This window comes from Embiotoca jacksoni, unplaced genomic scaffold (genome assembly GCF_022577435.1).
Source record: "Embiotoca jacksoni isolate LCO1_2020_lvr unplaced genomic scaffold, fEmbJac1.0.p SCAF_24, whole genome shotgun sequence".
NCBI classification, from domain to species: domain Eukaryota; kingdom Metazoa; phylum Chordata; class Actinopteri; family Embiotocidae; genus Embiotoca; species Embiotoca jacksoni.
The window spans coordinates 7,546,023-7,561,022 of record NW_027185375.1 but is presented as its reverse complement, the minus strand read 5'-3'; the positions used below and the strand labels follow the sequence as shown (position 1 = coordinate 7,561,022).

At 40.2% G+C, this 15,000-nt stretch overlaps 3 protein-coding genes across 4 annotated transcripts in view; 1 reads left to right on the top strand and 2 right to left on the bottom strand.

Moving 5' to 3' along the window:
• Positions 1-285: 285 nt before the first annotated feature.
• Positions 286-1,854, top strand: gpha2 (glycoprotein hormone subunit alpha 2). Its single transcript, XM_069159339.1, has 3 exons — positions 286-406; positions 1,443-1,627; positions 1,742-1,854. The coding sequence occupies exons 1-3, from the start codon at positions 286-288 to the stop codon at positions 1,844-1,846; spliced, it is 411 nt and encodes a 136-aa protein (XP_069015440.1). The 3' UTR covers positions 1,847-1,854.
• A 1,593-nt stretch (positions 1,855-3,447) lies between these two features.
• Positions 3,448-8,330, bottom strand: LOC138204121 (glycoprotein hormone beta-5-like). 2 transcript variants are annotated; one of them, XM_069159269.1, is made up of 3 exons: positions 6,922-8,330; positions 5,791-6,014; positions 3,448-5,033 (listed from the first exon to the last, which is right to left on the bottom strand). In XM_069159269.1, exons 2-3 carry the CDS (start codon positions 5,998-6,000, stop codon positions 4,845-4,847), a joined length of 399 nt encoding a protein of 132 aa, XP_069015370.1. In that variant the 5' UTR covers positions 6,001-6,014; positions 6,922-8,330; the 3' UTR covers positions 3,448-4,844. The 2 variants fall into 2 exon arrangements, with proteins under 2 accessions (XP_069015370.1, XP_069015369.1); XM_069159268.1 differs by having other exon boundaries at positions 5,791-8,330.
• Positions 8,331-8,946: 616 nt separating this feature from the next.
• Positions 8,947-15,000, bottom strand: part of ppp2r5b (protein phosphatase 2, regulatory subunit B', beta) — a 42,119-nt gene continuing 36,065 nt past the window's right edge. Inside the window, exons 12-13 of the mRNA XM_069159267.1 lie at positions 14,327-14,428; positions 8,947-13,589 (exon numbers count right to left, since the gene is read on the bottom strand). Coding sequence (XP_069015368.1) covers positions 13,361-13,589; positions 14,327-14,428 — 331 coding nt within the window. The 3' untranslated portion in view covers positions 8,947-13,360. The remainder of the gene's footprint in view (positions 13,590-14,326; positions 14,429-15,000) is intronic.

Genomic DNA, 15,000 nt, shown 5'->3' with positions numbered 1-15,000 from the left:
CTTTAAACACATCAAAATCATCTGTATTTTACAAGAAACAAAGCTATGACTTAAGGAAAGTCTGAAAAAAATAAATAATTGTGTAGCAGAAATGTTTTTCCCTGTTTGTTTGTTTGTTTTTTATCATCTTGGTGCTGCTCTGATTTATCAGGTCAGGGTTGGAAACCACTGGCCCAGATGTTTTGTGTGGTTTTCTTGAAACTTTGGTTAAAAAAAAAAAAAAAAACCTTTTCTGTGACTTCTCTGGATTCTTACAGCAACATCTAAAAGGTTTGAACCACCCAGATGTCGCCGTGCATGACCTCACATCTCTGCCTGCTGGCCCTACCAGTGATCTCACTGCTGCTGCTCTTCTCTCCTATTGGTCGGAGCTCTGATGGCCTCACCCCCGGGTGTCACCTTTACCGTGAGTTCAACAGATAAAACATAACCAAAAAACTCACAATTTGGTGCTATTTACACTGCCTACTAGACCAGGCTATCCTTGTGCCAGTGTCATGCCGAGTTCTGTTGAGAATGATTATAATGATTTGGCAAAGTAGTAGGCCTACAGTTAAAAAAAAAAATCAATAATGATAAATTGTGCTGATAAAACCATTTGATTCCTGTCAAACTTGGATTTGAAGTGTCATTTAATGATAGGTGATGCGTGTAATCTTGAGCAGAACTGAGTGCAGCTGCTGGGTAATGCATCCCCTATTATTTCAGCTTAGGTCATAAAAATGTGTGAAATTTCCAAATGTCGCGTCAAAAAGGACCAAAATATAAGACACGTCTTATTTTGGGCCATATAAAAGGGTGAATCAGTGGTCCAGGTGGCTCTGCGGTTCCTCCGTGGCGCAAACAACCTGAACTGCGGCTCAATGGCACTTTAGTTTTCCAACATAATAGTGCACAGACTCACAGCACATTGAAATCGTGTAAGATTCTCAAGATTCAACGGCACAATCGCCGTTACCCTCAATCCCTACTCACAGGATGGGGTTCCCTGTGACTTCTTTAATGTGCACTCTCTGCTCCATACATGTAACTCCGGTGCTGATGTTGACTCGGGATCCGGACTCATAAAGGTCACAGCTTCTCTGAGCTTCACGTCGCAATGCTGCGCACTGTACGCGCGCGGCAAGACAACTCTCTGAACTTTTTAATCCACCCTCGTAGAAAGACTCGTCTTTTTGGTGAAAACACGCAGGACAGTTCGGTTTTAGGTTTGCAAATCATTATGGTACCACTTCTGTTTCGGAGGAAATGCCACCGCAGCGTCTTCTGAAACACAACTACTTTTTCACGATCAATACAACTTTTGAAAAACAAAAGCCTGAGCGACGTGGCTTTAGAAGTATTAAATAGAAATAGTGTCAGTCTCGGTTTTCTGTAAGCTGCTGAGTCATAAACACTCACACACACTTTTCCTCCTCCTCCTCTTCCTCTTCTTCCTCTAGCTTTCAACGTGACCATCCGGAGTGACCGTCGCAGCACCTGTAAAGGCACCCATCTTGTCTACGCCTGCGTGGGCTACTGCGAGTCCAGCGCCTTTCCATCCAGATACTCAGTCCTGGTGGCCTCCAACTTCACCCACAACATCACCTCCGCTTCGCGATGCTGCACCATCAGCAAGGAGGCCAAGGTGAGAGGTGGTGGAAGGGAGATGTGGCGTTAGAATAACAAGAGGGCTTAACTGCCACCTCGGTCTCGATCGTTTGTTGCAACTGTTCACGTCCTGCGGCTTGTCTCTCCTAAGGTCAAAGTTCGCCTGGACTGCCCCCGCGGTCGTCACCATGACGAAATAGAGATCCTGACAGCGAAGGCGTGTCGCTGCGACATGTGCCGCAGGTCCCGCTACTGACACGTCAGGACAGGATGCTACGTACCAAATGTTCACCAGGATCAGAGCCAGATTACAGTTTAGTCGGTTAAGTGGTACAATAATTGGTAAATGACAGAGCACTTACTTTGGTTTTTCTGTCCACATTGACGTCTTTTGATTGTTGAAGGCCTTTAAATTTGCCTCCCACAGTTTTACTGTCTAAACCAGGGTTTCCTTCATTTGTTTCTTCAAGATGACCTATTATGCTTCTTCATTCGTTCTGTCATATATATATATACATATATATATATACATATATATATATATATGTATATATATATATAAAATGTTACAAGGTCAGATGTTCAGATGTTAAACGCGGCCAACGTCTTGAATAACGAGGTGAACAGATGTAAAAGTAATTCCTCGAGAAAAAAGCTCAGGCTTCAGACTGCTCTGAACATTCAGAACACAAGCTGACATCAGCTCGTCTCGGATTTCTTTATATGCTCATCTCGAGGCACCACGCGCCACGAAGTACAGGGACACGTCCATCCGCCCGCTCAAAGTCTGTCCACAATTACAAAAGCCTCTCGACCTACAGTCTCGGGTATTTACCACACGATCACCTTTTAACGAGGACCTATGAAAAGGAGAATGTATATACAGCTTGTTAATGACAGGCTCAATCCACCAATACGTTACACAATAATCCAGTGTCGAGCGTGATATTTACCAAGCGACCCGCTGTAATGTTTGTCGCTGCAGATGTTCATGCTGTCAACTTTCATATTCTAAATCAGATCTGGGCTTGAACACGGACAAGAAGTTCTCTATCTTAGTTCTTAGAAGTTAGCCAATGAGAACAAAGTGGGCTTTTAGGGAGGAGAGGCCTTAAAGAGACAAAACCGCTTGTTTCAGACAGAAGATGAGCTCTATAAAGGAGCAACATAAGATAAATTAGGAGGTTGTTTTTTTTTTTTTTAGCTCTAAATCATGCAAAGCTACTCTGGCAGAGTCCCAGCATAAAAAAATAACAAATCTGGACGTGAGCATAATAGGTCTGTTTTAAGAATGAAAGCAAGACTGACAGAAAAACTATAAAAAGAAAACGGATACATTCCCAGAAAAACTAACCGCACCATGATACCCCGAGACTGTCACTCTGCTCTGGATCCATCCAGCACCTGAAAACCGAATGATAAAATTACACTTTACGTGACAAATACTTACTTTACCTTATTGAGATGTGTGTGAGTGTGTGTTTTGTGTGTTTCTTTGTTTGTGTTCGCTCGTGTAAAATGTGATGTAAGGGAGGCGATTCTCGGAAACTTGATTGCCACACTTCAGAGTAAAAGGCTGTAACGAACCATTCTGTCACACACACCACGAACAAACTGAACCTTTCTATATGTTTGGCAAACACTTCCTAAGAATCATCACTTAAGATTTAGTGACTCGGCAGCAAATGTATGTACACAGTGACTCCAGCATTGTATAATCAATCAAACTCACGACAACAGACTGATTTCAAACCATCTTCTCATAATGACGATAAATTCTGATGATAACATGTTGAAATGAAAGAGAACATCACTCGACAGTTACAACAGTTCAGTCATCACTTCACTGATTTGTAATGAACATAAAACGTCCAAACGTCGTCCACCTTTGGAATCAGCATAAAGGTCAAATATACTCAATAACCACTAATTCACAGGCAAGAGACCAAAGAATGTACAAAATTTATTTATATTTATGAATTTGAACTTAAAGACATTTTGTAAATAATATCTATTATTGAAACCAAAGAATGTCGTAGATGTCCATTAAATGAAAAGAGGAAGAATGCACTGTATGGTTTGTGATGAACTTGTCAATTGTATGTCAATAAATTTCTGTTCTGCAACTTTAAAGTCATCTCTGTGGACATTTGATTCTTCTTCAGTCTTTCTTGTCACCTTCGGTAGAGCCCGACTTGATATACCAGCCCGCCCATTTGATTGGCCGATATTGGCCTATCACCGCATGTTACATATTGGCCAACATATACGTCGATACCGACGTATCGATGACGGCCCGAAAACTTTATTCCACAGAACACAACGCAGAAAAAGCTGCGTGGGGCAAATTACAAATTGTTCAATGTGTGTGTTTTTCTTCATTTATAGTTATTTATATTCATCAATTTCAGTACACTTAAGTCAGTGTGGATGACAAGCTGCCACACAAACCCACAACACATACAGTATTTGTCACAAGTGCCTAAAGTGTTTGATAACCACTTTGCAGGGATCATTGCAAAAAAATTTGAATTCACATACACCGTGTAGGGAATACATATACATATATATATATATATATATAATATCGGCCAATTTATCTGTATCGGGACATTTTTTGTACTCCCTAATAATCCAGTATCAGTCAGGTTGTAACTTTCAGATAAACACACGAATCAGTTTTTAAAGGAACGTGCCCCTTTTACTTTATTTTTGCCTCAGGATTAATGCAGGACCCAGTCAGCTCACCTCGTCATTTCAATATCAGTTGTGTTTGTAGTCTATTGGTGAGTATTAACCAGTTCACGCAGTAAACCTGAGGCTTCGGGGTCCTGGGGGTCTATCTTGGTAGACTGATACACTGCAACACTTCAAATACAGACTACATGCAACGCTAACCTCTCTGTTTTTAGATTATAATTAGAGCTACAGTTCATATGTAGTTTTTCTGTTTAAGCGTATGATCTAAAAGTGCCTTTTTCTGTGTGGTGTAAATTCAGTATCGATACCATCATGATGAAAAAAGACAGAATTCATATTTTCAAATGTAATACCAGCTCTGTTTATTAAGAGACGAGTACAACTACAGTACAAAGACATTCGTTTATAGGCGTTTACTTAAATGACGCAGCCTTCTTTTGCTATTGGAATATAATATCAGTCACGTGTTTCGCTTCTTATCATTTTATTCAGTGTCATTGGTATCAATAAAACTGCCCGAAGACACAGTTTGCGGCGAGCGGAGGTTTAGTCCGTCAGAAGGTCTCGCACTCCGTGTCCTGTGTGGAGCAGACGGCGCAGTGGCAGTGCAGGGCCATGGGGTAGTGGTAGAGAGGGGAGACGTCGGGCGGGCAGCCCGGCAGCCGGGCGGTCATGTGGCGGGTCCGGCTGTAGGTGCACACGCGGTGGTGTCGATGGATGTAGGGGGGCTCTGGTACGGGTCGCTGGAGATTTCACACACAAACGCGGTGGTGAAACACAAGTAGCTACGGGTTGGTGTGACACAAGACTTACGTGGTTTTAGAAATTGAACTCGAGCTGTGAGATTATTAATGAACTGAAATACAGACGGAAAAGTATCTTTTCCTCTCTGTGCATTTGTAAACATTGATGCGCCAATGTAGTCCTCTTACCGAATTATCTTATTCATTTGCAGTTATGTTCTGGTTTATGCATTCTTTGCTACTCTAATGTGTACTGGGACCATGTTGCTTGGAGAATCTGCACTTTAAATACACCGATAGATATTTCTGTAATTACAACAAGTGAACCGTTTTGCAATTTATTCATCACTGCCTACGTATACAAACATAACTCAAACATGCTGAAAGAACGAATGAGCAAACTCGAGACGATGAAAGTCAATGTGAAACAACTGAGTTCACAAGTGGATTCAAAGTGGAGCTCTCGCTTTTAAAGGCAGTTCTTGACCATTAAATTTGGTTAAACCTCTCAAAGTAAAATAAGATTGGCAGGATTTGAGAATTTCTTATAACAATGACACCGAGCCAGAAACAAAACCGGGTCAGCAGCCTTCTGATGGTTTAAATTTGAGTGCTGGGTCATAGGAGCTTACAGAAAGAGCAACAGAAAAGGACTCCTATGTCGGCTAAATAGAGCGTGTGTGAATGTGTATGTGTGTGTATATGTGTGTGTGTGTGTGTGTGTGTGTGTGTGTGTGTGTGTGTGTGTGTGTGTTACCTCCCAGGTGTGACAGCGCCCCCAGCAGGCCTCCGTGGTGATGCGCAGTCCCTTGCAGCCGGGCTTCTGGGCCACAAAGGAGAACTCTCGCACCGCGCAGCCTCGGAAACCGTGGAGCGTCGTCGTCGTCGTCGTCACGGCGACGCTCACCACGGCTGTCCCGGCAACCAGGAGGAAGAGGAAGGAAAGGGAGAGCGGGTGGAGATGCATGCTGGGAAAGGTGGCTAGAGAGGAAAATGAAGAAAGAGGGTTATTATTCATGTTTTTATGTCCTTTATTCATCAGCATCAAGTCACCCAACAAACTATCACTGGAATTAAAGACACAAATGTGTATTTTTTTTTTTGAGTGAATGGAATTAAAACCATCACCAGTAAATTTTATGCCTCATATGAAGAAAAAGTGCATCGGTTCTTTCATATTAATTACCGCAACACACGACAACATGCAGTTTCACCTCCTAACACAGATGAATGTTGAGCTCCAGGTGATGAACTGTCAGTATTTTACATGAGAAGAAGTTCATGAAACACAGTGTGACATTCAGCACGACTCACAACTCCCTCTAGTGTCCGTTGCAGCTCAAACTAATGCTAAGAGACCCAGAAAATAAATAAATAAATAAATAAATAAAGCACTGAAGTAGACAAATCATTTTAAATGGCAAATCTGACATCGAGGTAACTTAATTTCAATGTGCAGGAAAATGTGCAGTTTTACTCTTCACCCTTGTTTGAAACAGATTCAAGAGTCATTTCACAAAATCTTCTCCATTTCTAAACATTTTCAACCTTAAACTGAACTCAAAGAAGGAGAACTAGCTGAACTGAAACTGCAGAACAGTTCACTGTATGTATTTAAGAAATACTCTGATGCAGTAACACTCAACTAAGATTACTTTTAAGGGAATGTGATACAGAATACTAATAAAAATAAAAAAGAGCACTGAGACCACTAACACTGCGTTCACCGAGTCCTCTATTAAACAAGACGAACTGTAAAAAAGGAAAACTAATTATTGAACATTTTGTCCCTTAAATTCAATATCAATTTGTTACAGACCTTCCCTATCTTACTAAAACACATGTTTAAAAAAAAAAAAAAAAAAATACAACAAAAAACATCTCTCACCTTTTCTGCTGAGGATCTCTCAGAGATTTGAGCTGCAGGACTCTGGGTTGTCTCTCTGCCTGGACAATCCAGTGAATGGAACCAATCTGTCCTTGTTGTTGTTTTTAGAAGGCCATTACGGCGGACGGACACGCTGACATCATAGCAATTACAATGAAATACCATTAGAGAACCCCAAGCCAGAAATAATGGAGTCTCCCTGGAAAATACCGACGCTTGTCTATGTTTTCTTAACCCCAGCCTGTATCTCTCTCTCCGTGTGTGACTGAGTGTGTGCAGATCAGTCCACTGGGATGTGAGGAGTGGCAGCACGACACCAGTGTGGATACGAATACACAAAGTACTTGGTATATATTTGGGGAAATGTGATTTCCTGCAGTATTTTCTTACTCACCACGTTGTCGTCTTAAAGACATTTTCTATTCATTTGCTGCAATATAAACTTTCATAAAAGATGACAATATAGGATGACTCTTTTTTTTTATGATGTATTTAAACCACTCAAGCAGGTTTTTAAGACTTTAAATCTGATTTTGACGCTGAATAGAAATGAAGAGAGATTAATTGCTGCTCAGGTCATTTACAGTAAAGGTTTTTCCTCAGTAGAAGTACATTAGTTGGTTGTTGTTGTTTTTTTAATCCACCCTTTGTATAAATATTAAGAGGTTAAAGCAAATTTTAGCTTTTAGGCATCAAACAAACAAGACAATAAATATGCATGTAGATATTCAGATAAAACATCAAGCTGCTTTAAAAACACAACAAGGGGAGCGAGATCAGCTGATCACAAGTCTGCCAGCATGAAACAAAACAGACCAAAGTGATGAATGAATGATCCTCAAGCTGTACCACCAAATATATTAAATTTATCACAGGCAACAGAGAAAATAAACATAAATATCATGTACTTACCATGAGACATCTTCATAACATGCACTTTGACCCAAACAGCTCAAACTTCTTCCCATGTGGTGTTTTTTTTTAAGCTCCTCTTCACTGCTACTTCAGGAGATCTATTAATATCACCTTTTTTTTTCTTTTTTCTTTTATAAGTCTCCACTCGCAGACGTTTATCGAATAAAATAAAAAAAAATAAAAGATGCTCCATTGTAATACGCATGTTTTGCTGATGCTAAGTTAGCAAACGTCGGTCTGACTAACAGGAAGTAGAAGTGAGGTCAAAGGTTGAATGTTGCTGCGCCCATTGGCCGAATCAGGTCACCTGCTTCTTCTTTGGTTTTAACAGCGAGTCACCTGTTGTTGTTGTTTTTGGGGGGTTTTTTTTGTTGTTGTTTCTTTTACTAAAACAGTGTTTGTTTTATTAGTTTTTAGTTTTTTTTCAAACTCCAAAAAAAAAATTAAATAATTAAAATTCTTTAAAATTAAAAAAGTATGTAAGTATTATCAGCAAAATGGACTAAAAATAATAAAAGTAAAAGTACACAGTATGCAGTAAATGCTTACTCAGTGTTTTACTATCATATATGATGTTTCTGGATTAATATTACTGTTGCATTAATGGACAAGTTAGTGTTGTAGTCGCTTTTTTCACAAATTAATGTCCTGTTGGTTAGTTTAATTTATAGTAATGCATCATATTCTATGAGGTTATTATGATATGCTTGTATTGTTTCTGTTCTGTAAGAAGTTGTATCTGTAATTTTAAAAGTAGCCTAACTAAGGCTGCCAGACAAATGTAGTCTGCAGTAAAAAGTACAATACTTGCTTCTGAGATGTAGATGAGTACAAGTATAAAGTTTCTTAACACGGAAATACTCAATAAAGTCTGTGTACTGAAGTACAATATTCAAGTAAATGTACTAGTTTACATTGCACCACTGCATGGTAACTAATTTCTTTACATTCTGTTGAAAATTTTAGTTTCTTTTCATGTTTTAAACTAAAAACTAAGACATATTGTAAGATGCAATGCACATCATGTCCAGAGATAGAAGTATCAGTGACGGGAACTGACACCCCAGAGACAGTGATGACTCAAAAAAAAAACAGCACAGACTCCCAGAGTGTTTTCTCAAAGTGAAGTTTCATTTTTAGCACATAGTTGTTTTTTTTTCTCCATTCTACACCCCCTGTAATGTTACGTACAGTAGTAAGCCTCTCTACATTCAAACCCCCCCCACTGCCATGTTGGTCCCCAAAATATACATCTTCTTCTTCTCCGTCGTCTTTATCATCTTCTCTATGGTTTTTTCTTCAACACAACAAACACAGACCATTGGGCAGACAGTGCAAATCTAGAAATTCAGTGAAATTGCTACGTAATGCGGTTGTAGGTTTCGGTAACATTATATTCTCAATCTGTTGCTCTGACTTATTGCCATTCTATCTCACTATGTCTTTTCTTTCCTCTGTCTTTCTGTCTTTTTTTTTTTATTTATTTTTTTTTTTTTAATCGTTACTGGCTGGTTCCATTGAATCCATTCACATCACCACTCCGATTTAAAGCATTTGTTCAAATTAGGCCTCGTGAAAATGGCCACAGCGAGGAAGTGTGACAGTCAATGAAACCAGCGTTGGGTTGCTGTCTGTGAGGTGATACCAGAGCTCTCTACGCACACTCTCTCCTCTCTCGCTTCCTGTTCTGGAGCACATCTAGAATGGATGGACGAATCCCAGCGTTGAGTAATGTTGTCATTAATCAATAGCATTGAGAATTGTAGAACAGTGGGAGACGGGGGTTTCTGATTTTCCCCGAGTCAGCTGACCGACTGACAATAACAATCAAGAGGGTTCGTGAGTAAGCTAGCCAAAACAAAAACCATAAAGTAAACTCAGTTTAATGACAGCGAGGTCAAGTTTTGTTTCTTTTCAGTTGTGTTTTTCAGTGTTACCTGCCTGAATAAAAACAATGTTGGAAATCCGACCCCAAAAAGTTATTTTTTTTTTTTTTTTGGTTTGCTCAAAGTGGAATTTGGTTTTCTAAAAATGCCATCAATGCTTTTGGTTCCCGTGGAGTGATGCCCAGCGGAAGATGTACCCTTTTACATCCACACTCATATTGTGTGCAGAAACAGAAGAAAACTAAAACTTTCTGCCTGAAATGAAAACGTAAACAGCATGTAGATGTACGTCAGTGGTTACCAACCTGAGGCTTGTGACCCCTAATTAGGTCCTAAATTAAACCAGAGATAATAAAAGGTTATTTAAAAAAAATTAATTAATTTACACAAAAGTATTTTTTTAATATTTTCGGGTTTTTCCTCAAATCGTTGCACTTTTGTCTTTTTGTCATTTGTCTGTTTGGTTTGATTGACAAACACGTTGGGAGTTGTGACCTGGATGTTAGATGCAATATCTGCAAATGAAATGAAAATCCACAGCATCAACCGTTAAAAGCAGCTATGTCTATTTGTACGAAGCGATGGCAGATTAGAAAATCAATCTTAAAAACTTAAAGCACTCAAAAACCTTGGAAATTTAGAAAGGGGGCAGAAATGCAGCATTAAGATTCATGACTTTAAAACTCTGAATTATGTAATAAAAGCTCGATAATGGTTGAAATGCCAAATCTGAGAGCTTCAAACTAATCGGATTTCAAAACCTTGTTGATTCAGGCATGATTTGAAGTGAGTGTCTGGAAAAGCTGTAGGTTTGAGGGGTTTCTGAATGTTTGGTTACGAAGCAGCCGACAGGTAGCTCTGCGTCTCAAGCGTCAAAAAAAACAATCGGTTTGTTTTGCGATACATTCGGATTCAAACCCTGTCCCTCAGGAAGGAGAGAAGGAGAGAGAGAGAAAAAGACGCAAAGAGATAACTGTTTTCTCTCGTTCTCCATCGCTCTGTCTACGCACATCTCCTACTCACCGATTCACTCACTGGATACACACCGACACACTCATTGCGTGCACGCACACACACATACACAACCTGACCATCATCTTCAAATAAGGTTACATTTCCTGATCAAATAGAAAATAAATAGCATCAGTATCAGTTTTCCACAAAAATGAACAAGATCATACAAAAACCAAGAAAATAAACAACATAATTACAAAGCAAAATCATTTTTCATCAAATAAATTTACACAGAAGGTACCTTTAAGACAATGTGAATATCAAGGACGCGACAGGAGTAAAAACAAGAGCGGGAGGTAAACATTTCAGTGTGACACCCACTTCCTGTTTAACCCCCTAAAAACACACAGATTATCCTGAAAGAATGAAAATATTGCTAAAATAATTTTTTTCAGTTTTTTCCCCCCTCTCTTTATCCCATCACTCTATCATAATGATCAGACAAGAATAAACAGATTTTTGTTGGTTCAAAAAAAGTTATCATCGTCGTGGTCACCATCGAGCAGCGTCAGGTCTGCTGAGCCTACAGACGCTCCAGGTTCAGAAATCCAACTGGATTACGGTGTTTTTCTTTTGGTTTGAGACACTTGTGGTGCGCTTCATTCGTTTTCCTGTAATGTCTGTGTTGGGTGGGGCTTACTGGCTTGCTTGGACTCATTTTTGGTAAAATGTTAGTTAGGGAGGTAAAATTTAACTTTCTTAATGCAACCAAAGGAAATTGTCGAATTTGTAAAACTTCAAAACAAAAAACAAAAATCGGCATTATGTCCCGCATCATTAAAATTAAAGGTACCCTGTGGAACTTTTGACCACTAACAGCACAGTAGAAAAAATGTTTTCATGAACAGATAAAAAAGGTTTGTATCTTATGGAGGCAACATGATTTGCATCATGCTGCTGGTATCGCGCTATTCCACTGATCAACAGTTGGTGGCAGTAGAGTGCAAAGAAACGGAGCAATGTGCCAACAAAGGCCGTGAAGAAGACTACGAGTGTGGAAAAACATGAATGTAAACAATGCGGGAATAAAATATTCCAAAACGGAATTAGGGAGGCTTCAGGAAGGAAATGCATTCAACACAATTCATCTGTCAGGCCTCAAGAACACGAACACACACACACACACACACACACACACACACACACAATGCATTTTGGTGAGTAACACTGAATGTAAACATAACTGTGTTTACAAAACTCTACAGGGCACCTTTGAAAATATTAATGTGGAATGTTTGGGGATTTTTTTTATTTCTTTTTTTGCAAAATCCTTTTAAAATACACCTGACGCACCACAAACATCCAAAATTTCTAAAGGAAAGAAAAACAGCCACTGCCAATCCAGTTCATTCCTCCCCTCTTTAAGGTCTGTTAAAGGGGAATTCTGCTGAATTTCAGCACTCACATTATGGCCTCGTACAGTGATGTGAATTCAGAATTCGAGTCGGCCTTCCCCTTTATGGTATCTGCTACACTAGTGTTTCTCCCATAATACACTACAGAAATATCCAGAGACATATGTATATATATAAAAACATTATCATCATCATCATCAGTAGTACTTAGAGTAGAGTAGAGTAGTAGTAGTAGAGTAACAAGTAAGAAGGAACATTATTGTACTTTATATCAGTATTGTCATCTTCATCAGTGGGTATTTAACGTTCAGGGACTTTTAGGCTCGTCTTTTGGTGGAACCCGGCAGATTGGGAGAGGAGTTAGCGCCAGAACCAGCTGTGTGTGTGTGTGTGTGTGTGTGTGTGTGTGTGTGTGTGTGTGTGTGTGTGTGTGTGTGTGTGTGTAAGAAATATTTTGGTGCATCAATCAATTGTAGGTGTGTGAGGTTTTGTTTGACCTGGATACACTCTCTGTAGCTCTGTCGTCTGATATTTACAGTAAATATGTACCTGCGCCTGCATGTGTGTGCGCGTTTGTGTATGTGTGTGTGTGTGTGTGTGTGTGTGTGTGTGTGTGTGTGTGTGTGTGTGTGTGTGTGTGTGTGTGTGTGCGTGGTTTGTGTGTCTGGTCTGTTCGGTAATAGTTTTGGGGAATTTGTGTGAAACTGCTTCTTTTGTTTATTTTCGTATTGTGCTATCCACGCATGAAACAAGCATCTCTGACCAAAAGATAAATATGAGGCCACAATACTGACCATGACTCGGTTGGTTAAATGTTAAGACAAGTGAGACACGTGTTAAACTTGGACTGTGTTGCACCAAAAGAGACGTTTTATCTCTTATTCCGAGGCTGATTGGAAGCAGGCCAGCCACCGATTAGAGGTACTGACCTGCAGTTTAATAAACCAGCCATTAATTCAAATGACAGTTTGCACTTTTGGACAATATTCATCTTCTGATGTGCAACATGATGTGTGTACAGCAAAAAGTGAACCAGTTTCACACAACTCTGTCAGAAAGAAGGTCCAGTCTTCATCTTGGATCATCGCGTTTGCGCCTTTTTACAAAAAGCTTCCACCTCGATGATACAAGAGAAAAAAAAAACCTGTAAATTAGTTTTGTACCTTCTTCTGTCTCCCAACACTTTCACCATCATGTCTTCTCCCTGTCCCCTTACCTCTCCCCCCCCCTCGCCCTCCCCTATGTTATCCCATATATGTGGGGCAGCACCTAGGTGGCGCACTCGCCGGCGCCAGAGGAGGCCCCGCTGGGTTTGGGCTCGGGCTGGTCGGCGTGACCCGTCTGCGGGGACGAAGGGGTCAGCGGGTCCCCTCTCTCGCCTCGCTCCTGGAGGTTGCGCTGGTTCCTGGCGGCCTCTGTGAGCATCTGCATCTGGCGCTCCTGGTGCTCCTCCAGGCCTCGCCAGAGATCGGCACGCTCCCTTTCCCGCTTCATCTCCCTGGAGGAGGAAAGACGAGAGAAGAGCGCAATGAAATGAAAAGTGTAGAGAGGAGAAAAGCTAATGATGCAACCGGCGACGTGAAGGCTACACGTTTATATTTGTGTCCCCTATCAGGCAGAGGTTGTCGTTGTTATAAAGAAGGTAAAAGGTAAAGGTGGACATCAGTTCCCTGAATTTGTCCTAAAGGCACTCTTCTGCAGGCTTGCTGCAGTGTCCTGCTCGTACTAATGTTGCCCTGGAAGAGGCACTGCCTGAAAAGCTAAAGTCAGGGGGGAAAAGTTTCTCGTGCTCAGCAAACACTGCAGATCAGATGAAAAGCTGTCACAGTTTTACTCTGCAAGATGAACATTGATAAACAGTGAGTGTCAGTTCCCCAAGACGCCATCTGGAACCCATCTACAGTCTCCACTTCATTACATAACACACAAAAATGAGGTGGAAAGACTTTTTTTTTTCTTTCTTAAAACACTGAACCATTCCTTTAAATTGTGTCCCGATTGTATCTGCTATCTTGAGTTGGAAACGGGGGTGTTGAACAACTGGAGTCATGATGTGATCGCTGTTCTAAAGATGACCTAAGCGATACATACTTCCAACGTGAAATATAAAGGGATGGTTAACGGAACAAATACGGCCTAAAACATGACTTAACATGACCTCCATTTCTTCCTCTTGTTGTCACTGTTGTATCCAGTGACACAAACACACACACAAAGACAGTGAGTCATACTCACTTCTGTTTCTCCACTTTGTAGGAGGCAGTGAGGTCATCAAACAGTTTGCTGTTCATCTCCATGAAGGTCTTCAGCACGTTGTAGATCAGAGACACGATGGTCCTGGAGGGACACAGTTAGATTATGAGTCTGGATGATCACCTGCTCCACGGGAGAGTCAGGAGAAAGATGTTAAAGAAAAGGGACATCGGCTAATTGGTCAGCCTGTCTGTTATCCATATAATAACACTTTGGTCCTTTGTGTGTACCTCAAAATAGGAATTTGTAGCCGCTGTGAAGCATAATGTTAAAGGTCCCATATTTAAAAAAAAAAAAATTCTGAGGGCGGACATGTGACATGAGCGTGAGGTTGTGACATCACAAACCTACAAAAGTCCAAATGAATCTCATTTACAACATGACATTCATCTGAAAGCTGCGGTTATGACCTACTTTGCAGATTTTCCATAAAAAAAACATAGTATTTGTTAATAAAATGTGAGAATGTTAATTGTATGATGAAATGGTATTGACTGAATCAGTGATATAAAATGCTCTTTATATATGAATATGGCAGTAATAATAATCCCACAGTATATTTTATATGATGATTGTGACATCCTTGAAGGGACCGTGCATAATGAAGACTTTTAATTTTGATACTAATAATCTGAAACTAATAATCTAGAGGATTT

Excerpts from the sequence above, each read along its gene's own strand:
- gpha2 (XM_069159339.1), top strand. The coding sequence starts at position 286 with ATGTCGCCGTGCATGACCTCACATCTCTGCCTGCTGGCCCTACCAGTG. Across the intron at positions 407-1,442 it reads CCCCGGGTGTCACCTTTACC|CTTTCAACGTGACCATCCGG; the intron begins GTGAGTTCAACA and ends TTCTTCCTCTAG. Across the intron at positions 1,628-1,741 it reads CCATCAGCAAGGAGGCCAAG|GTCAAAGTTCGCCTGGACTG; the intron begins GTGAGAGGTGGT and ends GTCTCTCCTAAG.
- LOC138204121 (XM_069159268.1), bottom strand. The coding sequence starts at position 6,078 with ATGCTGATGAATAAAGGACATAAAAACATGAATAATAACCCTCTTTCT. Across the intron at positions 5,034-5,790 it reads GGCGCTGTCACACCTGGGAG|CGACCCGTACCAGAGCCCCC; the intron begins GTAACACACACA and ends TGAAATCTCCAG.